Source organism: Piliocolobus tephrosceles, chromosome 2 (genome assembly GCF_002776525.5).
Source record: "Piliocolobus tephrosceles isolate RC106 chromosome 2, ASM277652v3, whole genome shotgun sequence".
NCBI lineage: Eukaryota > Metazoa > Chordata > Mammalia > Primates > Cercopithecidae > Piliocolobus > Piliocolobus tephrosceles.
In genome coordinates, this window is record NC_045435.1 from 36869263 (window position 1) to 36897021 (window position 27759).

Genomic DNA, 27759 nt, shown 5'->3' on the forward strand with positions numbered 1-27759 from the left:
TTTCAATGCCAATGACATAAGAGCTAATTTATTTGCTTATTTGTGAAGAGTTGCTTTCTGGTTTTGATGCTTTGGGTTTTGATGCAATATTCTATTCGTTATTGTCGTTCAGATAGTTGAGATGAGTTTGATTTGGGCCTAATTTAGAGAATTTATTGGAAGCTTTAATATTCATCCATGTACCATCCTTCAGTTGTTGTTTTCTACCCTTCTTCCCCCACATTGTACCTTTTTTCCCCTTTATCATAAGTTTCAGAATCGAGGAATGATGCATGATTAGAACAAATCCAGGTAAATTCCTATTTAAGGAGGGAGAAGCCAATTTTATTGATTAAATTGAATTTTGGAGGGTGAGGTTGTGTTGTGTAAATCATTGATACATTTGATTCTGAATTTCAAAAACATTAAATCTGATTTTTCTTTTGCATGCAGATGAATGAGTATTTTGCAGTGTTATGTGTTCTGTGGTGAATTTTTAAAAGATAATTTTTCGAATTTCTTTTTATTATAGGTAAAATAATTAAATGTAATGTAAAACTATGTTCCTGTCATGTGTGCTACTGTTTGCTAATAGCAACTCCTTTTTCTATACATTTTCCCTTGCCCAGTTAAACTGAAGAAATTTGCTTTATGAAAATAAAGTTTAGGAATGAGACTAAAAGGTGACTTTTTGAGACTTCAAAATTATGTTTTAATAGATATTCCCCTGAACATTATAAGTTATAAAAGTTGCAAAAAAGGACTTGATAATGCTTTCAGAAAAGCCCAGGAATGACTGTATAGTTTCTGCATATTGATTAAGAGCGAGTTGAATGTTTTTGGAGAGTTCAATATGGCATTCGTTTTCTTTCTTTTAAAAGTACATAAGTAATATATGGCCGGGAGTGGTAGCTCAACGTGTGTAATCCCTCCCAGCACTTTGGGAGGCTGAGGTGGGCGCATCACCTGAGGTCAGGAGTTCAAGACCAGCCTGGCCTGCCGGGTGAAACCCCGTCTCTACTAAATATACAAAAAGCTAGGCATGGTGGCGCACACCTGTGGTTCCAGCTACTTGGAGGCTGAGGCACAAGAATTGCTTGAACCTCGGAGGCAGAGGTTGCAGTGAGCCGAGATCATGCCACTGCCAGCCTGGGCAACAGAGCGAAACTCTGTGTAGTAAAATAAAATAAGTAATATATGAATGAAAACTTGGTAAAGACACAAATAGTAGAGAGCTATGTAAACTAAAATGGCAAACTAGTTTTTCTTCTCTGTGACTTTTCCACTTACCCACCAATTTTCTCTGTCATAACAGAGAAACTATGAAGTTTTTGCTTATCCTTCCAGTTCTGTTACCTTGTATCCCTAACACCATCCTTCAGAAGCCCTTTAGAAATCTAACAATGCACAGTGATTCTTTTTATTTTCTTTTTAAAAATTTTTATTTATTTTTTTATTATACTTTAAGTTCTGGGGTACATGTGCACAACATGCAGATTTGTTACATAGGTATACATGTGTCATGTTGGTTTGCTGCACCCAGCAACCTGTCATTTACATTAGGTATTTCTCCTGCTAATCCCTCCCTGAGCCTTCCACTCCCTGACAGGCCCTGGTATGTGATGTTCCCTGCCTTGTGTCCACGTGTTCTTATTCAACTCCCACCTGTGAGTGAGAACATGCGGTGTTTGATTTTCTGTCCTTGTGATAGGTTGCTGAGAATGATGGTGTCTGGCTTCATCCATGTCCCTGCAAAGGACATGAACTTGTCCTTCTTAATGGCTGCATAGTATTCCATAGTATATATGTGCCACATTTTCTTAATCCAGTCTATCATTGATGGTCATTTGGGTTGGTTCCAAGTGTTTGCTATTGTGAATAGTGCCACAATAAACATATGTGTGCATGTGTCTTTATAGTAGCATGATTTATAATCCTTTGGGTATACCCCCAGTAATGGGATCCCTGTGTCAAATGGTATTTCTAGTTCTAGATCCTTGAGGAATCACCGCACTGTCTTGCACAATGGTTGAACTAATTTACACTACCATCAGTAGTGTAAAAGCATTCCTGTTTCTCCACATCCTCTCCAGCATCTGTTGTTTCCTGACTTTTTAATGATTGTCATTCTAACTGGTGTGAGATGGTATCTCATTGTGGTTTTCGTTTGCATTTCTCTGATGACCAGTGATGATGAGCAGTTTTTCATACGTCATCTATGCTGTACATGCATATGTTGGTTGCATAAATGTCTTCTTTTGAGAAGTGTCTGTTCATATCCTTTACCCACTTTTTGATGGGGTCGTTTGTTTTTTTCTTGTAAATTTGTTTGAGTTCTTTGTAGATTCTGGTTATTCGCCCTGTGTCAGATGGGTAGATTGCAAAGATTTTCTCCCATTCTGTAGGTTGCCTGTTCACTCTGATGATAGTTTCTTTTGCTCTGCAGAAGCTCTTTAGTATAATTAGATCCCATTTGTCTATTTTGGCTTTTGTTTCCATTGCTTTTGGTGTTTTAGTCATGAAGTCCTTGCCCATGCCTATGTCCTGAATGATATTGCCTATAGGTTTTCTTCTAGGGTTTTTGTGGTGTTAGGTCTTACATTTAAGTCTTTAATCCATCTTGAGTTAATTTTTGTATAAGGTGTAAGGAAGGGATCCAATTTCAGCTTTCTCCATAGGGCTAGCCAGTTTTCCCAGCACCATTGATTAAGTAGGGAATCCTTTCCCCTTTTCTTTGTTTTTGTCAGGTTTGTTAAAGATCAGATAGTTGTAGATGTGTGGTGTTATTTCTGAGGCCTCTGTTCTATTCCATTGGTCTATATATTTGTTTTGGTACCAGTACCATGCTGTTTTGGTTACTGTAGCCTTGTAGTATAGTTTGAAGTCAGGTAGTGTGATGCCTCCAGCTTTGTTCTTTTTGCTTAGGATTGTCTTGGCTATGTGGGCTCTTTTTTGCTTCCATACTAAATTTAAAGTAGTTTTTTCCAATTCTGTGAAGAAAGTCAGTGATAGCTTGATGGGGATAGCATTGAATTTATAAATTACCTTGGCCAGTATGGCCATTTTCATGATATTGATTCTTCCTATGCTTGAGCATGGAATGTTCTTCCATTTGTGTCCTCCTTTATTTCGTTGAGCAGTGGTTTGTAGTTCTCCTTGAAGAGGTCCTTCACATCCCTTGTAAGTTAGATTCGTATGTATTTTATTCTCTTTGTAGCAGTTGTGAATGGGAGTTCACTCATGATTTGGCTCTCTGTTTATTATTGGTGTGTAGGAATGCTTGTGATTTCTGCACATTGATTTTGTGTCCTGAGACTTTGCTGAAGTTGCTTATCAGCTTAAGGAGATTTTGGGCTGAACCCATGGAGTTTTTAAAATATATAATCATGTCATCTACAAACAGAGACAGTTTGACTTCCTGTTTTCCTAACCGAATACCCTTTATTTCTTTCTCTTGCCTGATTGCCCTAGCCAGAACCTCCACCACTATGTTGAATAGGCGTGGTGAGAGAGGGCATCCTTGTCTTGTGCTAGTTTTCAAAGGGAATGCTTCCGGTTTTTGACTATTCAGTATGATATTGGCTGTGGGTTTGTCATAAATAGCTCTTATTATTTTGAGATACATTCCATCAATGCCTAGTTTATTGAGAGTTTTTAGCATGAAGGGCTGTTGAATTTTGTCGAATGCCTTTTCTGCATCTATTGATATAATCATGTGGTTTTTGTCGTTGGTTCTGTTTATGTGATGGATTACGTTTATTGATCTGCATATGTTGAACGAGCCCTGCATTCCAGGGATGAAGCTGACTTGATCATGGTGGATAAACTTTTTGATGTGCTGCTGGATTCAGTTTGCCAGTATTATATTGAGGATTTTTGCATTGATGTTCATCAGGGATATTGGCTTGAAATTCTCTTTTTTTGTTGCGTCTCTACCAGACTTTGGTATGAAGATGATGCTGGCCTCATAAAATGAGTTAGGGAGGATTCTCTCTTTTTCTATTGATTGAAATAGTGTCAAAAGGAACGGTACCAGCTCCTCTTTGTACCTCTGGTAGAATTCAGCTGTGAATCCGTCTGGTCCTGGACTCTTTTTTTTTTTTTTTTTGGTTGGTAGGCTATTAATTATTGCCTCAATTTCAGAGCCTGTTGTTGGTCTATTCAGAGATTCAACTTCTTCCTGGTTTAGTCTTGGGAGGGTGTATGTGTCCAGGAATTTATCCATTCCTTCTAGATTTTCTAGTTGATTTGTGTAGAGGTGTTTATAGTATTCTCTGATGGTAATTTGTATTTCTGTGGCATTGGTGGTGATATCCCCTTTATCATTTGTTATTGCGTCTATTTGATTCTTCTCTCTTTTCTTCTTTATTAGTCTGGCTAGCGGTCTATCTATTTTGTTGATCTTTTCAAAGAACCAGCTCCTGGATTCATTAGCGTGTTTTGTGTCTCTGTCTCCTTCAGTTCTGCTCTGATCTTAGTTATTTCTTGCCTTCTGCTAACTTTTGAATTTGTTTGTTCTTGCTTCTCTAGTTCCTTTAATTGTGATGTTAGGGCGTCAATTTTAGATCTTTCCTGCTTTCTCTTGTGGGCATTTAGTGCTGTAAATTTCCCTCTAAACACTGCTTTAAATGTGTCCCAGAGATTCTGCTATGTTATATCTTTGTTGTCATTGGTTTCAAAGTAACATCTTTATTTCTGCCTTCATTTCATTATTTACCCAGTAGTCATTCAGGAGCAGGTTGTTCAGTTTCCATGTGGTTGTGCAGTTTTGAGTGAGTTTCTTATTCCTGAATTTTAATTTGATTGCACTGTGGTCTGAGAGACAGTTAGTTTGTTGCGATTTCTGTTGCTGCAGAGTGTTTTACTACCAATTATATGGTCAATTTTAGAATAAGTGCGATTTATTGCTGAGAAGGATGTATATTCTGTTGATTTTGGGTGGGGAGATCTGTAGATGTCTATTAGGTCCACTTGGTCTAGAGCTGAGTTCAAGTCCTGGGTATCCTTGTTAATCTTCTGTCTCGTTGATCTGTCTCATATTGACAGTGGGGTGTTAAAGTCTCTCATTATTATTGTGTGGGAGTCTAAGTCTCTTTGTAGGTCTCTAAGGACTGCTTTATGAATCTAGGTGGTCCTTTACTGGGTGCATATACATTTAGGATAGTTAGCTCTTCTTGTTGAATTGATCTCTTTACCTTTATGTAGTGGCTTTCTTTGTCTCTTTTGATGCAAAGTGATTCTTAAATACTTTGTTAAAACAGCTAATGGTTAGTAATGCTTGGTCAACTTCTCATAATATTGTATGGTTTTATTTAGAACACTTATTATGTTGGGTCCTTTCGCATAATCAGTGTATTCAGTGTTCATGTCATTTCCAGAAGTTTTTTGGGTTTTATTTTCAGCAGTGGCTGTAAGACAGTAAAACAACAGGATATTAAGATTCCAGAGCCCTAGCTTTTAGTCGTAGTCATGTTAGTAACTGTTACCTTGGGCAAATCCTGTAACCAACCATTCTTGGCCTTCTTTTAGCATGTGTAAAATGGTAAGTTCATCCTATTCTATACCATATATGGCTTCTCTCAACTCTAATTTTATACTTAACTCTTTGATTTGGAACGTATTTGACATTCTAAAAGTATGGAGAAGCTTGGGGGTTTTATCACTGGTTTTAGAGGATTATGTTAGTCACTTTGGGTTAATTTAGAAGCCTTGGTTAGGAATTGGAACCCCCCCAGTTATAGTATTCATATAGAAAATATGCTCTGTTTAATTATGTCATCTTCAGAAATGCATAGGCATAATGGAGAGTAATTATTTAAGCTGGCTTATTTTTCCAATCTCCCCAATTCACTACCTTCCATATATATATATATATATTCTATATATTCTATTGGCTATTGTCTTTCAGATAGTTGAGATGAGTTTGATTCTGCATGCTGAGATGAATTTGATTTGGGCCTAGTTTAGATAATTTATTGCAAGCTTTAATATTTATCCATGTACTATCCTTCAGTTTATTGTTTTCTGCCCTTCCTCCTCAATACTGTACCTTTTTTCCCCTTCATAATGAGTTCCAGAATGGAGGAATGATGCATGATTAGACCAAATCCAGATAAATTCCCATTTAAGGAAGGACAAACTAAATTGAATTTTGGGGGGTGGTTTTATGTATTTCATAAAATATTCAGTGGGAGGGGGAAACAGTATCTAAATATGCTTCCTAAGCTATGTGGTGGTTGGATGTTTACAGTGCAGTAAAATTAATCATATATGTTAGTGTTATGTCTTGAAATTTTATAGTTTCCTCCTTATCTCACTAAAATCCTGGGAGTTCTGTTTCTAGCTACTTAGTTTTAACGTGGAACTCTGAAGTGTCTTTTGTTGTTTTCTTTTTCCGGGAAGCTTTTTGAGTGAAGGGGAGTAAAAAACTTGGATTCAAAGTTTTTTCGTAAGATTGTCCGGAAAAATTATGCATGCCATTGTCTCTTGCTTAGATTTTGCAAAGCTCTCTTAAGTAGTTCCCTTGCTTTCACCCTTGCTTCCCGTGTAGACCGTTTGTCATAGCAACTAGTGCTCCTTGTAGCATATCAGGGCATGCCACTCTTCTGTTAAAAATCTTACAGAGGCTTCTTCTTTCCCTCAGAAAAGTCAAAGTCCTCAACAGAATGTATAAAGTCTTCTAGTTGCTTCTTCCCCAATTTCACCTTTTGGAGACTATTTCTATCACTCTTCCCATGTTCACAGCAGCCACCTTATTTGTGCTTTGTGTGACCAGGCATGCCTTTACTTTATTTGCCTTTTTGCATGCTATTTTCCCTTGTCCAAACATTTGCATGATTTGCTCCCATCTTTAAGTCTCTGCTCATACATTACTATATCAGAGAGGCCTGCCCTGAGTTTCCTGTATAATAGAGCAACACCCCTTTCCCTTCACCTTCTTTCTTCCCTGCTTTTTTTCCCCCATAATATTTATATACTACTGATGTGATTTTTTTGTGTCTTAACTACCCCCAACTAGAATGTGAGGGCCATGAAAGTAGCTCAGAAGATGATTGGCTGAACTTAGGAAGGCTGAATGTCAGAAGCCCTGAGGATATCAAACCCGCTGTTCTGGGGTGAGGGCTCTGCAGCAGCAGATATTTGATCCTCCCTGTTTCCTTGGCCAGCCTTGAGGACATGGGCTGCAATATGAGTCCCACTTGAGCACTGAAGCACCCTGTGCCATATCAAAGCATTTGAGCTTATTTTGATTTTTTAAAAATTTGTGAGAAAAATGGCTGAATATTTCATTTGCAACTAATGCCTTTGCAAATATTTGTCAGTGAATTGTGGGCATTAGCTGATGGCTTATTCATTGTATATACTGGACTGAAGAGAGAAAAATATAATGCTAAGTAATGACTAATTGAGGGTTTGACTAATAATGTCTTCTGCCCATAGTATAATGGGTCTATGTCCTTTTTGTCAATTATGCATTTCCAGAGCACATACATGTCAAACTTAAGAGAATAAACAAGTTTTTGGTGGAGTTTTCTTTTTTTTGCTTTGGTTTTTTTTTTGTATTTATTTATTCTCTTGACTGAATGAATACTCATATAATTACAGTGAGTAACATGTTTGTTAAAATGAGTAGTATGTTGGAAGCAGTTAAGTTGAAGGCCTTGGCTGGTATAAAATATACCACTTAAATTTTCTTCTGTATTTAGCAAAGGAAAAATGTCAAGTTTCAAATTTTGCTGAGCATTACTGTTTTTTTTTTTTATTGTTGTTACCAATCCCTTCCCCCCCCCGCCACTGCCAATTCATTTTTGCTTTTACTTTTATTATTTTGGAGAAAGTTAAAATTAAAATGGTGTAGAACTCTTTCCCTTTCCCCCCCTCTTCTGCCACTGTCCCCCTCATCTCCACAATTAGGTATCCATTTCTTTTCTCATTTGGAGTGATAACTTAGCTTCCGTAGAAGAATCCCGAGTCATAAAATTGGGACACTCCTATACTATTGAGTAGATAACCCTAAAATATAGCTTTGAAATACTATTTATAAAAGATATTTTTTCTTCCCACTTTCAATGCCTGTTGGTTATCTGCAGTTGGATTTATTTTTATTTGTTTGGCAAACCTGGTAGGTTAAGAATCAGCCAAGTAAATGCAAGGTATGTGACAGGCACTTATGTTTGTTAAATAGATTATTTGTTATAAATCTTTTCTCCCATTCAATATTTTTTAAAAATAAAGCTAGTGTATATACATGGGAAAAGTTTGCTAAATTGTAGCTGGCAGGGCTGATAGTAGGTTGGAAAAGGAATGCATAATTCAGGATTAGTGAATTTAGTCTTTTGAGACAGATTTGTATTTGAATCCAAGTTTAGTGATTTTTGTTTTCAAGCTATGACTTGGTAAACTTAACTCCTCTTAAGCATTCATTTCCTTTTATGTCAGATTTGGATAGAATTATTGCATAGATTTGCTTCTGATGAATATATAGGAATATTTGTAAATAGTTTTCTTAGTTCTTTTTGTGGTTTCTGAGTATAGTTGATCAAACAAATGTGTTGTCATAGAACTCCTTTTTTCTTCCTAACCCCATCATTTGTCAAGCTTTGCCTAAAAAATCTTTGTAGCCTTCATTTTCTCTCTGTTGCCACATTCTTAGATCTAGCTTGCATGTTCCCCCTTGCATGCCTTGGATTCACCGTTTCTGGTTTTTGCCTTCTTGATCTTATATGTGAAAAGGGAAAAATTGTGCAGAGCTCTGAGTTTCAATTCCAGTTTCTTCTCTCATTCTTGAGTAGTATAGTCTATGCACACTACTTAGTGTAGAATGGTCTAGTTATAAGAAGAGTTGGGATGTTTATCATATTGCTTAATAGCAGCTCTCTACCAGGTGTAGGCATCAGAATTCCTCGTGTAACTTTAAAAATTCTCATTCCTGGGCCCAACTCTAGACCTCTGGGATCAGCATTTCTGGCATGGAGCCTAAGTATAAATTCCACAGGGGATTTTTATGCAGTCACTCAGTTAAGAACTGCCTTATTGGGAGGCCATCTCAAGCCACTCAGGCAGATCAATATATGTAAATATTAGTTTTCATGACTTCATGGTCTTTCCTAACACCCTTCTGTGGCTTTCCTATTACTAAAGAATGAAGTCAAAATGAAGCGTATCATTCAAGATCCACTTATGGTCACCCCAGTTTATCTTGTTAATTCTGTTTTTTATCATTCTTTTTGGTATTTTCCTATCAGACTGAAATTGCAGTCTAGCATCATTTTTCAACCACCCTACTTCTCTTATGATGATCTAGAATGTCCTGTTCCCTTACCCCTTCATCTTCTTCATCTTTTATTTTCTAAACTCTATCTCAAAAAGGTTTACCTTCTCGATAAGCTTTTCCTAGTGCCCTCAGCTAGAAGTCACATTCCTTCTTTGAACTCCAAAACATTTATGTACTTTATTTTTTGCACTGATCCCTGATTGTTTCATCTCCAGACATCTTTCTTCCCTGTTAAAGCTTCTTGATGACTGGTTCTGTCTGTGTATGCCACCACCACTCTCTCAGTTACTTGGGTGCTTCCTTGGTACATAGTATGTGCTAGGTTTCCGTGTCCTCCTGCCCCTTGCCACTTGCCCCTTCTGATTTCAGGAAAACTGATTTGCATTTTTATAATGTGTAGTGAAATGTATACAAAATGCTGCTGGTGTATTAAACCAGTCTTAAGTCATTTTCCATAAAATGTCAAATTTCTTACTTTTCTTGGATTTTTTAGGGTCCGAGAAGAAAAATAAGAAATTCTACATTTGGCTTTGACAGGCTTCTCATTTACAACTAATGTTTTTGTGATAAACATAGGGCTCAGAGATGTCAGGCTAGCTTTTCCTTTTGTAATATTTGCTAGACGTGGTAATTATTGGGAGACTATTCTCCATGGGTCTCTCACATGTTATGCATGTCTTGCGAGCAGAGATACAGACTGATTGCATTTTTCCTGGACTATCATTTTCAAGGATGTTTATGTAGCGAGCTGCCTTGGAAGACAGATAGTATTTCTCTTCAGAGCAAAGAGCAGGTTTGCTTATGGTCCAGTATAAAACGTGTCTCCTTCCAGAGCATGTTTACATAGAGTTTAGTGCAGTAAGGATAATGCCACCCTTCAGTGCAAAGAATGGGCATGCTTATGCCCATTTAAAATATTTGAGTTCCTTTTAAGCTCAGGCTTTCTTTCCTGTAACACAACCCATTGCATGTATAATTGTTACCTGGCCCTTCTGTCACACTCCATGGAAATTGGGGCATGGGGAACTGGCTTAAATATTGACCCTGGCTACTGCTATTGCCTTGAGTAGTAAAGTTCTTTGTCTCTGACCTGGGGTCTTGTGTCTTCTGCCAGCACCCATGAAACTGGCAGAATAACTTGTTAGCTTACAAGTAGGGTAAAATCTCAGACCCTTCACAGTTCTTAATAATAGTTTTAAAGCTGCTCTTTTCATACCTGCAAAATCAGCCCTTCTGTAAGTAACTCTTGTTAAATTTAGCTGAGATTAGAATTCAGGTGCCTTATGACTATATACTTTGTTTATTTTTCCCTCTATTCTTTTTCATGAAAATAAATTACTCTAGTTAAAGGACTGTCATTCTGAGATTGTCCTTCTATGAAATAATGGTATTAGTAGTGTTCTCTGTCTTCCTCTCTTTTCCCCAAATAAAAGCACTGCTGTTTTACGAGGATGAGCTACACTGACAAGCATGTTGATTTGTTTACTTAAAGCTGAAGTTTGGAGTACATATTGTCTTGAAATGAGAAATGGGGTTTTTGGGAGGACATTTTTTTAAAAATTCAGGTATAACATGACTTTTTAATGATAAATTAGATAAATAGTAAAACATGTTGGATAATGATAATGCTAAGGGAAAAGAAAATGAAAGAGGGTAAGATTGTTTGAGTGGACAAGACAGTATTGAAATTTTAGATAATGTTGGCTATGGAAGGCCTTACTCATGGCTTCTGAGTAAAGAACTGAAGTAAGTTTGGAGATGAGCCATGTGATTTTCTGGAGGGAAGGCATCTGGGTAGAGGGCACAGCAGTGCAAAGGTTCTGCAGCAGAGTGTGCCTGATGGGAAGCATTGAGGAGGCCAGTTTGTGATGCTTTGAAAACAGATAATGAGAGGGTTGGAGTATTGACCTTTGTCTTAGCTGTGTTTCACGACTTTACTCCAGAGCATTTGCTTTTCTGTTTATATATTAACCCCCTTTCCATTTGAGAAATGGGATTCCTTCCTTAAAAAACATATTTGAAAACTACAGAACTAGATAACTTGTCTTCCAAACTATTAGTTCTCATTGATAGTCTCTGTAGGTGCTTATTTTTCAACAGTCACTTTAAGTCCCAGTCTCACATTGGTGTGTTTTTTAATTCAGCAGGTATTTAAGAGCTATATTCAACCCTACTTTATGTGGTTTATTTTTAAGCCCCCACATGATTATATTCCTTGCTTCTGTTGAAGAGAAGAGGCTGAGACAGCTTGGAACAGTTAGAGAATAATATAACATTCTACCTAAAACCTCTCTAGCCAAGATTGCTTCTTACCCTTTGTTACCAAATATAAAGGCTAGTTTTCAACTCTTGTTGGCTTTGAAATATTAGGACTATACCATTTCCTTGAAACACCATCCTGTCACTCTGGTTGCACCATTTCTGTTTCTCAAGGATTCCTCATTCCTTGAGTTTATGCCTTAACTGCCTCTTCTCACTCTCTTTAATCTCTTCGGATGCTCCTATCTACTATATGGCTTCAGTTACCACCTATAGGTTGTTGGTTCTCATCTCTAAATTTGTAGTCTAAACCCCTCTCTTGAGCTGAGTGGTTAGCAGTTGTAATAAGTTGGCTTTCTACACATTCATTTTTATATTTAAAGCAATTTGATATCTTTTGCTTAAAAACAAAAACAAAAAAACTTGTTCTTCCTGTCTTTACTTTGGTAAATAGTATTCTTGTCCATTTGATTAAGTTATAATCTTTATGTTGGTGACCATTAGTCAAAGACTATCAGGTACACACCTGTAGTAAACAAAGTTAGGTTTATTGATGCTTTCCACAGCAAGGGAAGCCACATACCATGGGAAACCATGAAATGTCAGTAAGATGATGTTGGACAGACTTGAAGAATGTGGGCTTTTGTTGGGTAATTTTGGGGAGGATTCAGGGAAGCGATGAAGGTTTCCTTTGGATTGGATGCTGTGAAGAAATGGGGAAATTCTGTGATTGGGTATCTTAATAAATCTTATCTAGGAGGTGACAAGAACAGGGTGACACTAAAACTAATTGGTAAAGAAGCAGCAGTCACTTGTGCAAGATGGGATTTTTTTGTGGTTTGCATGGAGTCCTTGCTTTTGTCTGTTCTCAGACGCAATTCCACAGTGGATTGGGTTTGCCTCACTTCCATCATAGTCTGATGTTGGTGATCTGTGAGATCCTGTTTGACGGAAAAATGCCAAAGTCTAGCTGTGAGTGCTGAGCCACCTCCTAGCTGTGAAGGGCTGCTTTTCTCTCTCTTTCTCAGTTATTTGGGATAGATATAGATTAGGTGGCATTTAGACAATAGGAAGATGTATTTTAGGGTATTTGAACAAATAATTTACATGCTATTGGCTATGTGTGAGGGGCAGTAAAGAAAATTATTATACTGGTAATGTATCAGTAGGCTCTAGTGTTATGTTGAAGTAGAGATCACTCAGTTGTTCATTCTTTATGTATCAATCATACATGGGGCCTTTTATAGCTAAATGTTTGAGTACTTAACTATTTGCCAGACACTAAGTACTTATATGTTCTCTTTTAATCTTTCAAGTAAGTTGACTCAGGAAGGATGCATATTCCTGTCTTTGAGAATAACCAAACTGGAAATCCAGGTGTGGCTAGTGGTGTAGACTGTTAAGTAATGTTTAAGAATGTGAGTTTTAGCATAATAGATTGGATTGATTAGATACAAATGGTTAATAAATTTTAAAAAATAGCCTGTGACAATGTTCAGGATGACCAGAAACTCTTGGTTTTAGGTATTTATTTGGCCTTCCGCATTATGGAGGCCCAAATGTGTAATGTGAAAAAAAAGAAAAGAGAAAAACTGCCGAGAAAGGGTATAAGTTGTGGTAAGCTGTAAAGAATTTGGCTTTAAGTTAAAATAAATATATGTTAGAAATATTGTGATTAAAAACTATGCTGAAGTTAGAGATGAAATTACTTTGAAATACATCAAAAATGATAGATGGATAGATATGTGATAAATAGCAAAATGCTAATTGTAGAATCTAAACGGTGTTCACATGGCTGTTCACTGTGAAATTCTTTCAACCTTTGTGTATATTTGAAAGTTTTAATAATAAGATATTGGGGGAGGGTGGAGGTATCAACTGTCTGCTAAAGTCTTCTCCCTGACCTGAGATACTTATTTTCTCTGTAGGAACTTTCCGCTGTACTTTTTGTCATACAGAGGTAGAAGAGGATGAATCAGCAATGCCCAAAAAAGATGCACGCACACTTTTGGCAAGGTTTAATGAACAAATTGAGCCCATTTATGCATTGCTTCGGGAGACAGAGGATGTGAACTTGGCCTATGAAATACTTGAGCCAGAACCCACAGAAATCCCAGCCCTGAAACAGAGGTGAGTGTAGGCCCTGTGCTCTTACTAAGAATACTTTTCAACCTGTTCTTGTTTTAACTACCTATACTTTGGAGAGCAAGAGTGGGTAATTTACTAGGAGACTCAAGACTGTAATGTTACACAGGTTCTCAGTTCTGCCACATTTGTCTTATTAACATGTGCCTGTAATGAAATTCGTTTGTTCTAAATGCAGAACACTGTAGACTTTAGGCAAAAATCTTTAAATATTTAGGTTTGACTTCAAGTACTCATTCTGCTTGGCCCTGCAGCAACTCAGCCAATTGTTAGCTAATCCTAAATTAGTTGTGCCACTTGGGTATATTTGAATTTTCCTAGCCAGCTTCTGAAGGCTGAAGTCCTTTAAGGAATTCAGCATTTTCTTTTTTGTTTTTGAAGCAATTTAACCACCTTTCTTTCTTAGTTGTAATTGCAACTTCCTTGAAAGTAAAGTATAGCTGGTGTTACCTGTGGGTTAATACTCCTAATAGTGGCTCCGTATTTTTATCAGTGTTCCCTAATGTTTGAATTGCAGAGGTAGGCTTAGTTTTGCCATGCCAGAAAAAGTTGTTTATATTTTCTTGAAAAGCATAAATGAAAATGGGGGTCAGGGAGTGCTCTCCTACTCTACCCTTTTTTTTTCTCTCCGTCTTCCCAGCATCAAGTAAGGGATATCTTTATTTAGATATCCCTCACTCCATCCACTCCCTTCGAAAGAGCTCAACAAACAGTTTGTATCTGTATAGTTTTTAGGAGCATTCTTAGTATTTTATTTCCTGTGGAGCTGATGTTACAGAATAGCCAGTCCTGAGTAAATCTGGCTTCTTTTAGATGGTTAAAAGCAATCCAATTCTACAGGAAATTTTGTGTCTGTAAGAGTTATGAATTTTCTAATCCAGTACCATGTGTCAGTTAGGATGCCTTTGCCTGTGATAACAGAATATCTAACTCTAGTTGGAATTAGAATCCAGTCTAGAAGTAGATTGAACAGTAAGAAAATTTGTCTTGCATGACTGGAAGTCCTGAAGTAGTACAGTTCAAAACTGGTTAATTTCACAGCTCAATTATATCTTCAGGGATCTAGATTTGTTCTATCTTTATACGCTGCTGAACTCAGCCTGTTGATTGTCCTCTTGGAACCATGAGGGGAGCTAGCCTAAGATGGCCATGTATTTCTAGGTATCACATGCAGATGAAAATGTTCAAATACAGAAAAAGGGACCATCCCTTCCTTGTGTCCTATTTTAAAACTGAAGAAAGGTTTCCCAGAGGGCCCCCTAGGATACTCTATTTATCCCCCGATGTCTCACTGGCTACAGTTGCTTTATATGCATATTTCTAAACCAGCAGCTGGCAAAGGAAATGAGATCACATGACTGGTACTTAGACTAGTTAAGGTTTACCTTCTAGGACTGGGGAAGGTCCCAGAGCTCTTTGGAGCAAATTGCCGTTGGTATTTTAATAAAGCCAATAAGCAAAGAAAGAAAGGAGCCACAGTTGATAGGAAACTAATAACATCCGTATCACAGATAGCTTTAACTTTTGGTACTGGTTATTTCTTTTTGTATAAGAAAAGGATTTCCTCTTTTGAAAAAGGAATTTATTTCTTTTTGTATCTTTTTCAGTCCTTTTAAGTTATATTGTAGCTCTAACATACAAGCTTATGAGGGAAATTGATTTTACAAAAATACAAAATTTTCTAAGCTTATGGGGGGGATTATTTCATGTTGAAGTATGTGTCAGTACTATCTGATTGCTTCCTACACAATATACTATCTGAATTATTCTGATGTTTCCTCTCCTTCCTGTAGTTATTTGTCCTGTTTATCAAGATGCTTCTCCACTACAATAGCATTCAGTCACCCACCACCACTGACTTCCTGTCTCTAATGTTCTCCACCTACCACAGTCCAGCTCCCCTTCCAGGATCTTTATTTTGATATCCCCCACTCACTGCAGGCCTGAGACGGGTCTTAGTGGTACAGTGACACCAGAGGCCCAACAGCAGCTGTCTGTATCAAGTCACCTTCTTCGCATCAGGAATGATGGTGACTCCAGGGATGAAGAAGAACCAGGAAGTAGAGGAAATAAACTGATCAGGAAAAAAGGATACCCAACAATCTGGCCATTAAGAAAAAAGGGAGGAAATGGAGGCAGACAAGAAAGACAGAATGGGGTTCCTAGAGCTGCCAGCCAGACCAAAGTAAAACCGTTTCCATGTGGTCAGGAAAAAAAAAAACATTAGGTTAGAAGATGTTACCGAGGTTATAATATCCCCACCAAAGCATTTGACAAGTTCCACTGCTTGGATATGACATCCTGGAGGTGATACTGATTTGGCCTTTCTGTACTACAGAAGTATAAAGTTTTGAAATGGCCCATCCTGCCCCAAGGATGTAATAGTCCATCCTGCCTCAGTACAAGAGAAGAAGCATCAGTGGAGTGGTATGGGAGCTCAGAGATGAGAGCTTTTCTTTTTTTTTTTTTTTTTAAATAAGTGGCAATATTGTTAGTTTGATTACTGATCTGTAATCAGTTAAATTGTAGCTTGTCCCTAGATCAGAAACCAGGGGCTATCTCTGCAGAACTGTCAGTAGGCCTAACCCAAGAGTTTGTGGACAATTCTATCCTTTCAGCAAGTCAACCTATTGATGATATATAAAAATCTTCCTATCTTTCTAAAGTGGAATTCTTTGCTAGTAACCTTCCCTTTTTCATCATCTCTTAACACCTTAAAGATCTTTAAAAATTTAGTTTTGAAATAATCTTCCCCTCTCATCTCTGAATAGGAGTTATATTTTTTAAAAGTTCTAAAATTTCTTAAATAATATAAAAAGATTCAAACATGAATTGTCATTTTTGTCATCTTCAATTAAAATTGTTCCAGATTTTAAAATTTGTTTGACATGTGGTCAAATGTCTGCTGCCTCACACTGGAATAAAACCCATCTTGAATTTCTGTGACAGAATACTGAAAACAAAAGACGTTTTAAAAGTACTCTTGTGTTAACATTTATTTTAATTGTTCTGTTCTTGCTCTCTAGCTTTCTTGTTTTTCTCAAAGTACTCCTCATACCTTCATGAGATAGTCTTTGTAGTCAATGCTAAAGATAGAGAATAGAGAAAAACTCTGTGTTCAGGATTATATATAAAGAGAAACAGTAACCTCAGAGTGAGTGAGTCATTTAAGTCTGGATCAAGGAAAGATAAAGATGTGGTTGGCCAGATCAGAGAAATATGCCTATTCTGTCTCTCCCAGGTGGGGTTAGCTAACTCGGGGAGATACATTTTGGGGTGGTGGATATATAGAGCAGACTCAGCGCATCAAGATGGGGGTGTTGGCTGAGGATAGAAGAGGCATTGAAAGGAGTCAGAGAGACAAGTGGGTGCAGGAGAAGAGGCCAGAATGTAGAGTAAGCCCAGAAACATAAAAAACCAGATCAGACCAAGAGAGAAGAGAAAGAAAAGTGAATGCTGAAGGAGACAAAAGTTCAAAAAGCCAACCTATACAAAGTAAGCAGCATCATATTACAGTGACGGCAGCAACACAGCCTTTAAAAGACCACACAGAACAAATAGAAGATGGAAAATGACTAGGGACAGTTAATGGTTAAATTGAGATGAATGAGAAATGATACACAAAGTAACATCAATGAATGCAGAAAGAAATAGCAGAGAGAAACCAGTTATTTGCATTTGCAATTATAGCATAAGACTTCAGAATATAGCAAAAAAAAAAAAAAAAAGATGATTTGGATATGTTTACAGAGAGATGCCTGATAGTCCTAGACTTAGAGAGCAAATAACTGGTAGAAAGTAGGAGCAGTGAGGAGGCAAAGAAGTGATTGAGACATGGAAGAGGTAGAACAGGCACTGGGAAGAAAAAGGCTGTGGGAGAAAGTGGTTTACAAAGTAGCCCTGGGAGCAGAGGTGGAATAATGAAAAGAATGCAAAGGCAGTACCTGGAAGGCATGGATTAAATGACTGGATCAGTGTGGATTGGACAACTGGAGATAACATTATTTTTTTGTTGCACAAGTAGCAGTGGCCCTATAGATATCCAGAGGTAGGACAGGATAGGTGGGATAGCTAAGCCCAAGTTTACCTCCAGAGGATGGTCAGAAGCAGTGTAATTAGGGAAAGATATGATGGGCTAATCAGATACACGGACACAGACCTCAGCTAAGTATGAGTTAAAAAACCCCAGTAGTTAAGAAGTGGACCCGGAAAGAAGTGAAGAGTAAGGGAGTAAGCAGAGATGAAGTAAGACAAAAGTGAAGGCCAAATAGTGAATGGCTTAGGAGGAAAGACTAATGAAGTATTTATTACATTCAGAATGAGTCGGCGCTCCACACAGGAGATAATTCAGGATCTGTGGAAAAGAGTGAGAAAAATGGACGAAAAATAGAGGAGAGACGTGAGGCCAGGTCAGTCATGGACACTGAAAGAAACATCCAAAAGGTTTGGAGTGAGCAGGCAGTTCAAGAAACCTGAAGATGGTTACAGGATAAAAAATAGCTGTCTGGACAGAGAGGGAGGTGGAGAAGCATACGTAGAAGTTGAGGTGGAAAGCATCAGTAGCAGGCAGAGAAAGGCATGAGCTCAGAGAATCAGGATATTCAAAAGAATTTGGAACAGATTGAGAGTGAAACAGGCAGATAAAATGGGGAACCATCAGAAATACTGAAAACTTGGCCTAACACAGAGGTGGGCGGGATCATAAGTGCCTAGAAGATAAGGACGTGATCAGACTTGGAACAGGCTAACAGACAAAAAAGATCATGGGTGGTAAAAGTAAAAAGCAAAACAAAATAGACTGAGTGAAACACACCATTGTTACTGCAGAGTAGAATCTGGTTGGGGATGGATACAGAGTATCAGCATAGATGTGGAGATAGAAAGATACAACTCCATAGAAAAGAAGCTAGTCTCTGCAGAGGATTATACCTTATTCCATGGGTGGCCGGAGAAGAACACTACTTGAGGTCAAACTTTGTAGAATAGTTTTCTAGCTTTTTCCATGATCAGCACATAAAAGAAAGGAAAAAGCACATAGAACCACTTTGAATTATTCTGGGTTGAGCTGAGATAACATTTTTTAAATGTTTTGTTTTTGTTTTTTAAACAAAATACTGGGAGAGATTTTTGCCAGACTAGTGGCTTTAAGTAGATGATGTCACCATATCACTCTCTCCTTCTCCAAGTATTAATAGATTTATTGAAACATCTTAAATATATAAAACCTCAGTCATTTATATACACCAGAGGATCCTGTGTTTGAGGAACTTAAATATAAATATGATGTGTTTTTCTAACACATGCACCTTTTACCCTGAGGTTTAGAAGCCCTTTCTTGGCATTGTTGAAGCATGTGTGCATGATTGCTAAATAGCATTTACATGCAGTATTTCAGTAATTGCCTCCCCAGCTGCCCTTCTTTTCCAACGTCAAGACATTAATTTTTCTTCCTCCTATACTCCTCTATTCTTTTTATATAGCAAGGACCATGCAGCAACTACTGCTGGAGCTGCTAGCCTGGCAGGTGGGCACCACCGGGAAGCATGGGCCACCAAAGGTCCTTCCTATGAGGACTTATACACTCAGAATGTTGTCATTAACATGGATGACCAAGAAGATCTTCATCGAGCCTCACTGGAAGGGAAATCTGCCAAAGAGAGGCCCATTTGGTTGAGAGAAAGCACTGTCCAAGGGGCATATAGTTCTGAAGATATGAAAGAAGGTAAGAGTAGAAGTCAGCAAAATGGATATGTCTTAGGTTCCGTAGAACATGAACTTGGTTTAGTGGGAAGCTGCCTGGGCGATTCTGGATCTGTTCTACAGAACAATTAATTGCATTATATTAGGAAGTAAGAAATTGAGCAATAAAAACCAACCAACTAGTATACTTGCATTGCCCTTCAACTTAGTGAAAATAACAAATAGCCTTTTAAATTTTCAATTTTAGATTTGAAAAATTGTCATCATTTTATCTTAATTTATTGGAAAAATGCTATCTATTGTTTTCAAGGTAGCTATACTCACCTCTTCTTTAATGTTATATTACCCTGACTTATATACATTTAATTTTTCTGAATTGGGAGCCGAAACTATACACTCCCCCAAACTTTATGTTGTCTCTTCATAAATACCAAGGAGTGTGTGCTACCTGAAATATATACAAAGAGACCACATGAGTAAAGGATTGAGCATTCTCACAGTCCAAGACGGTTAGCAGAGCTTTGTTCTAGAGGATTTTGGAAATTTCTGAGCCATAAAGGGTTAAGAATTGCATACTAATCTTCAGAAGTTAGAGAACTGCAAGATTTTACTTTTTAAGTTTTAGTCTAAGTTACTGGATTCAGGACTTTGAGTGACGATAGTTTACAAGTATGTAGAAAATGGGAGGCGAAAATGGATGACGATGACTCAAGCTGGAAAGTAGAGAGGAAAGGTGTCTCTATTTCTGGCTGGATTTTATCAGTGTTAACAATCTATGTGCCGCAACTCCCAAGTTAATAGATCGTTACTAACATATCACCAAACTCAGGTTGCTAACATATCACCTGAGTTTGGTGATCTGTTGGTACCAAAGAATAATCAGTAACTGAAAACCACTTGTTTTTTGACCTTTCTCCTAGCCTCTTTTCCCTTCAGTATTAGCATTTAGTATACATCTATACTAGAAACCGTGAAGGTAATGTGGAGTTTGGTAGTGATGGTAAAGCAGCTAATACCTCTACTGTGATTTTCTTTGATATATTAATTTTAATAAGAAAATTTTCCAAGGCAACCATACTTTACCTTCCTTCTTCCTCACTGATTAGCCTGCCACGTTGGTTTTTTTGATGGAGTCACGCTCTGTTGCCTACGTTGGAGTGCAGTGGTGCGATCTCGGCTTGCTGAAACCTCTGCTTTCCGTGTTCAAGTGATTCTCTTGCCTCAGTTTCCTGAGTAGCTGGGATTACAGGAGCAAGCCACCATGGCCAGCTAATTTTTGTATTTTTAGTAGAGATGGGGTTTCGCCATGTTGTCCAGGCTGGTCTCAAACTCCTGACCTCAACTGATCCGCCTGCCTCGGCCTCCCAAAGTGCTGGGATTACAGGCATGAGCCAGTGTGCCCAGCCTGTTGTGCTATTTAGATTCAAGTTGTTTTAGATTATACAGTAGTTAGGCTATGCTACTATTTAATAAATTTGTTTTTTCCAACTTGGTTCTTGCCTGTTCTTAAAGCAGCCTTCTTTTCTTTGAACTTAGGAAGAAAACTGAATAAAATAAAACTATTATTAACCAACGTTATATATTAAGCTCGTAAGTTTGACATTGTAGTTTACAGTTCCTAGAATGATAGAATATGAATCGTATGGGCCTTAAATAAGTTATCTGGTCTACTTAAGTTTTATAAATATTTATTTCAACATAAAATAGGATAGTATATTGTCATGTCTAAATTTGTCTTAAGTGTCTTGATAGTAGAGCAGACTCTATCCAATGAATGTATGAAGTGGGTCTTACACTTGATTTTCCTCAAACTTCAAGTCATGTTGATATCTTTCACAACTGTATTAACTTCAGTCATGTTCTCATTACCATACTGAAGAAAGTTCTAATTCCTTTTGATTATGTTTTCCTTAAACAATTCTCTTTTCCACTGTTACCACCTCCTACCATTTTTGTTTATTTTTGTCTTTTTCTGGACCATCTCTAATTGTAATATACTTTACTTGAGACATAGTGACCAGAATGATACATGTTGTTCATGCATGGATTCACCATTGATTTGAGTTTTATTTCCAGTATATCTTTCTGGTTTTTACTTGAGATTTTGTTTGTTGCTTTGGTTCTGGAAGCATGTTAAGACCAAAAACTTTAGAAACACGTAGAGGTACTTTTTAGGATCTTCTCTGCCTTGAATTCAATAGCTTGGATCATATCTTTCAGTATATTTTAGATTATTTTTCTGTAGGCAGATTTTCTTGCACTTGCTGAAATAGAAATAGATCTGCTACTTTTCTGCCCACGTATACAACCTTCAGCTCTTCCTATATTTTTTTGCTGCAAGTTGGCCTTTCAGTACCCACAATTGTTTAGCATCAATTCCGTGAATATAGTTTCCCAGTATACATCTTCTTTGTAATTTATAACTCTGTTGAAAAAGACTGTTCCTAGAACCACTGTTTCTACTTTACCATACAGAAATTTGCTCACTCATTTATCCTTGTTTTTTGTTTTCTGTCTTCATCTGTAACAGAATAATTCTTTTTTTCTCCAAACCTCTCAAGACCCTTGTCAGAAATCTGTTACATGTGACTTAATTTAGTTTACAAAACTAATTTTCTTTGTCCCTAATTTTATATTTAAATATTAATCAAAATACTGTGTTGATATTATTAAACTATTTGGAACATTCTTTTAGGAGCAATTATTGTTTTAAAGGCTTGCATGCATTCCTGACCTTCTTTTCTTTCTGTTGTAATGCTGCATTGGCAGTAAGCTCTAGGGAGGAGGTTCAGCCTTTGACAATATTTTGAAGTAGTTAAATTTGATTTTTAACTCTCATTTTGACAGTCATGTTACCAAAAGCCCCTTTTCTCTGACCTAAACTCTTATCTGTTTCTGTTTCCCTTTCTGTCTCTCACCTGCCCAGTATCTCATTTTAGGAGTTCTGTGCTTTCTAAAATATCCAGGGTTTTAGCTAATTCATTCTAATGTGTTAGTGAAAAGATGTTTTCACTTTATCCATAGTCAGAATTGACCATTTCTGCGCCTTCTTGTGATAGTGATGATGATGATGATGATGATGATGATGATAGGTAGGTAGATAGATAGACAACACTATTCTAAGTGCCAGGCTCATTCTAGACACTTCACAGACATTCACTTAATCCCCACAGTAATCTAGTGAAGTAAATACTATTTTCCCCCTTTCTGTACTTGAGAAAATTGAAGTGGAGAGATGAAATAACTTGGCCAAAACATACAGCTAAATAGTGTTAGGATTTGAATTAGGGAGTCAGGTTCCAAACAATACTTTTAATCTTTTTATATATTTTAAATGGCAGTATGTTTGGTAGTAGTATCAGAATGCAGAATGCAGATGGTTTTCTTAAATATTTCATCTGCAGTATATCAGCTAAGATATGTACACAAAATGATAGGAGGTGTGTGGTGAAAGAAGCTTCATTCCTAAAATTAGGTTCTTTCTTTATAAAGAGTTTGAAGTATGCTTAGTTTGCTTCATGAAAATAAAACTCAAATTTATTCACTCATTTGTCAAATGTTTATTCAGTGCCTAACAGAGTGGCAGGTACTATCCAGGTAAATGGGATATATCCATGAATAAACAAGATAAATATCTGTTGTGGTGGAACCTACACCCTTGGAAAGGGGATGACAAAGACAATAGATGTAAGTTATTAATTATGTTAGGAAATAAGTGCTATGGGGGAAAAACAGAGCATTGGGAATGTAGGGATGGGATACATTTAAAAGGTAACATTTGAATAAAGACATGAAAGATGGAAGGGAGTTAACTGTGTGAGTACCTAAAGGAAAAATATTCCAGGCAGAGGGAACAGGCAGTGCAAAGGCCCTGAGGTAGGAGTGTGTCTAATATGTACAAAGAATACCACGGAGGCTACTGTGACTAGACTAGAATGAGGAGGGGAAAGAAATAAGAGGTAGATGGTCAGGAAGGATTCCAGATGATGTGGGACCCTATAGGCCATTGCAAAGCTTTTGGCTTTTACCTTGAGTGAGATAAAAAGCCATGTTTTGATTTTCTATTATGCCAGCTACCGTAGTTGAGTTGATTCTTCATAGACATTATCATTTATGTTTTTATCCAGAATCTTAGAAAGTCGATGCTTTTCTCACCTCATTTTACAGAAAAAGGTATTGAAGTTTAGAGATTAAATAACTTGCCCAAGATACTTGTGTATAGAAGAACCAGGATTCAACTCTATGCTATAATACTATTAAAGCCGATGTACTTGACCATTACACTACTTAAGCTCCAGTTTGTAAGAAATATTTTGAATATTTTATGGATAGCAGCTCAAAAATAGTACCAGTGAAGTCTGTTATTTTATTGTGTCATTTAAATATATGTTAAAATATTATCTATATGTGATAAAGAAATGCCATTTATATTTAAGGTTATTGACTTTCTGAGTTTTACTCCCCAGGGGGCATAGATATGGATGCATTTCAGGAGCGTGAGGAAGGCCGTGCTGGGCCTGATGATAATGAAGAGGTCATGCGAGCACTGCTCATTCATGAGAAAAAGACTTCCTCTGCCATGGCTGGTTCAGTGGGGGCAGCCGCTCCAGTGACCACTGCCAATGGCAGTGACTCGGAAAGCGAGACCAGTGAGTCAGATGATGATTCTCCACCCCGTCCGGCAGCTGTGGCTGTGCATAAACGAGAAGAGGATGAAGAAGAAGATGACGAGTTTGAAGAAGTAGCAGATGACCCCATTGTCATGGTGGCTGGCCGTCCGTTCTCCTACAGTGAAGTGAGCCAACGGCCAGAGCTAGTGGCCCAGATGACACCAGAAGAAAAGGAAGCATATATAGCCATGGGACAACGCATGTTTGAGGACCTCTTTGAGTGAGATTTCCCTACTTCTTTCTCCTTTCTCTAATGCTCAGTTCAAAAAGAAATGTCTCATCTTTGAAGAAAAGTATTTAAGTGGCTTTCTGCCCCTCTTGATGGTGATCCTTGTGCAAAGAATGATGGTAGAGAGTTTGACTTTTATGCCAGAAACTTTCCCAGCAAGGTGGGGTGCTGGGAATCCTACCCTTCCTTGCTGTCACTACAGTACTAATATTTTACTGTATTTTCTTTTCTTTTCTTTTTTTTTTTTTTGAGACAAAGTCTCACTCTTGTCTCCCAGGCTGGAGTGCAATGGTGCAATCTCGGCTCACTGCAACCTCTGCCTCCTGGGTTCAAGTGATTCTCCTGCCTCAGCCTCCCAAATAGCTGGGATTACGGACACCTGCCATCACACCTGGCTACTTTTTTGTATTTTTAGTAGAGACGGGGTTTCACCGTGTTAGCCAGGATGATCTCGATCTCCTGACCTCGTGATCTGCCTGCCTCAGGCTCCCAGAGTGCTGTATTTTCTTACCTAATTTTTTTCTTGCCTTACTAAGACGTAATTTTCTCCCTTCTGAAATGAATGAGGGAAGTTCATAAGGTAAATCCTTCCCATCCATCTGTTTACTACAATAGGTTACAATAATTCACTGATCACATCCATTTTATCTGTTCTAGCCAGGCATTCCAAACAATTTCTTATACTGCTGTCCACCAAAGCAGCTTGCCAACAGTCAAATCATTGATGGTGGGGGGGGGGAAATCCTGAAACCTGCTTAGAATTTGAACATTTCCTCAAAATTGAGATAGGTCAATATGTAATGGGAGGTGGGAGTGTGTGTGGAAGGGGGATAGATATACTTGAGTCTCATGATTAATGTCTAAACCAGAATTTGTGTCTTTAGAACTGACCAGACTGGTAGATTTAATTGTGTTGCTTAATGTCTTTTGGTTTGGGTTTGGGATGATAGAAAACAGAAAGTATAATTGGTAAACCCTTAGGAAGAAACTAGAAAAACACGGACATTGGACGAGAAGTCTGTGTAAAGGGTTGAAGAGTGACAAACATTGTGAACAGTGCCTTAGAACTGTATCAGTTAGTTTGATTTGCAAATCCTTTATATAAAGCTGAGACTGGTCCTGGTTTTGTTCCCTTTGGGTACAGACCTCTTGTCAGTGCTATAAATTGTTTAATGAGGCCATTCCAGCAGAAATCAACATAGAATAATTGATTACTCTTCTCTGTCTCTGTCACTCTCCCTCTTTCTAAACATCATTGAAGGCTGTCTCTCTTTTGATTCTTGTCAGACATGGTATTTTAGGGTGCATCCAGTATACCATTGAGCATTGTAACCTCAAGAAACAGTTTATTTTGGGTTCTGATATGTAGCATGGTATTTTCCCTAAGGCAGAACTTCAAAGAACTTTCACACAAGGGTCTATAACAATTGTATATCTTAAAGTATTTTTCCTTGCATTGTAATTTTTAAGTATTTATCATTTTATAGTACACGTGTAAAGAATATATGAGCCTTGTATGGAGTGATGTTTCATTTACCTGGATTGTATTAATGACTGAATGTTGACAATAAATCTATTTTATACTGACTGAAATTTGTTCATTTTAAGCTCTGTAACATCTTGGAGCATATTAAAATGAATATTCTTCCCATTAAAAAATGTTAAAGACTTTTTTATTAGTCATTTTAAATAATAGATGCATCATATGGGATCTAAACTTTTTGTGCAGTAAGATACCTTTGTACCTTGTATACATATTCAACTTTTACACTTGATCTTAGCCAAAAGACCAGGAAGCAATACTATTCAGCTTTTAAACATTGTTTTTTAAACTTTTATAGTTCTAGAAGTTAATTTAAATAAAATGGTAATCAGATGTTAATTTTTAAAATGTAGTTAATTTTTTAAACTTTTTTTGTGAGTGTGTTCGTGTGTATGTAGAATTCGTGTTTTGAAAAAATGTCACAAGCGAATATGGAGATAAAGGTATTCATTGCAGCAGTATTTGAAATAGAATAAAACGATAGATACACTCACTAAATCTGTATTTCATCCTAAGTACTCAGGACGCCAAGGCAGGAGGATTGTGTGAGCCAGGAGTTCAAGGCTAGCCTGGGTAACATAATGAGATCCCATCCCTCCCCCGAAAAGAATGTATTGAGAGGAAAAGATATCCATAATGTGTTAAATATTGGATTCAGTTTTTCTAGGGGAGTGTGTATTGCATGTGTGTGTGTGTGTGTGTGTGTGTGAAGGAGAAAGTAGCTAACATATAGTGAACTATGTGCCAGACACTATTTTAAGTGCTTTATATATGTTAACTCATTCAATCTTTTATAATACATCTGTGAGGTAGGTATACATATATAAATATATATATGAATTAGGGATGAGAATTACAGTGATCTTAATATGTTGTTATGAAAAAGATATTTTTATTTTGAAAGAGAATCAAACACATTTAATGAAAGAAATAGTAGAGTGTCAAAAGCCAGGTCTTTTTAGGTTAATGCTAGCCCTCAGTTAAGCAAAATGAAAAAATCCAGAGTTTATCATTTTTTTGGATAAACATCTCTAAATTACTCAAAATCAATGGGAAGATATAATTTAATAGGTAACTATCCCCCGTTCAGTGACATCTAATAAGACTCAAGAATTTACATTATCAGATAGGTTTGTCTCTTGAGTGGCAAAATGATCTGGTGAGGAGAGACAGTGACAGAAGGACCAAAAATGGCAGCCCTGCCGATTAGCCTCTGAAGCTCTAGTAAGGGTAGGCTCACATCCAAGGTTGGTAGATACATGTAGTCACTGTGTCTCTTGACCCTAGGAAAGCTAGAGTCATCACCACAAACAGCCCATAAGCCATGATGGAGGAACTTGGTTTCCCTGAATGTGGTTGACTATATTCGTGTATCTCAAGTGTCAGCTGAACAAGTGTCCCAGCTTTCCCACTGTCCTTTAAGATTTAAATAGAACTTTTTATCCTAACATGTTGGACTACTTCTTCTAGTATCATTTCTTTTGGGAGATGACAGTTCTTTTTTGCAGGTGGTAGGGGACATGGGAGTGTAGGCAGGAAGCTTGTATCCTCTGGCTTCGCCTTTCTGCTTCCCTGGCTTTTCCATCTCTCCTCTACACCAGCTGTCCTTGACCCCCCCAGTACCATCAACACAAGTTTGTGTAGCAGATCTTCCCTGAAGCTTTTACAGTAGGAGCAAAAGGAGCGGGGCAATGAGAGAGGGATTTTTGTTTCGGTGTTCCTTTTATTTTTAGCTGACACATAATAATTGTACATATTTCTGGGATGCAGAGTGATTATTTCTTCCAACTTTTAGACTCAGGGGTATGTGACATGCAGGTTTCTTATATAGGTAAATTGCATGTCATGGAGTTTGGTGTACAGATTATTTTGCCACCCAGGTAATAAGCACTGCATCTGATAAGTAGTTTTTCAGTCGTCACCCTCCTCCCACCCTCCACTCTCAAGAAGGCCCTGGTGT

General features: G+C 37.5%; 1 protein-coding gene across 1 annotated transcript in view; it reads left to right on the top strand.

Annotated features, from left to right (window-relative positions):
• The window catches only part of GTF2E1 (general transcription factor IIE subunit 1), a 37818-nt gene extending 11680 nt beyond the window's left edge, over window positions 1-26138 (top strand). The window contains exons 3-5 of the mRNA XM_023214399.2: window positions 13441-13642; window positions 19138-19379; window positions 23824-26138. Of these exons, the coding sequence (XP_023070167.1) occupies window positions 13441-13642; window positions 19138-19379; window positions 23824-24251 (872 nt within the window). The 3' untranslated portion in view covers window positions 24252-26138. The remainder of the gene's footprint in view (window positions 1-13440; window positions 13643-19137; window positions 19380-23823) is intronic.
• Window positions 26139-27759: the final 1621 nt, after the last annotated feature.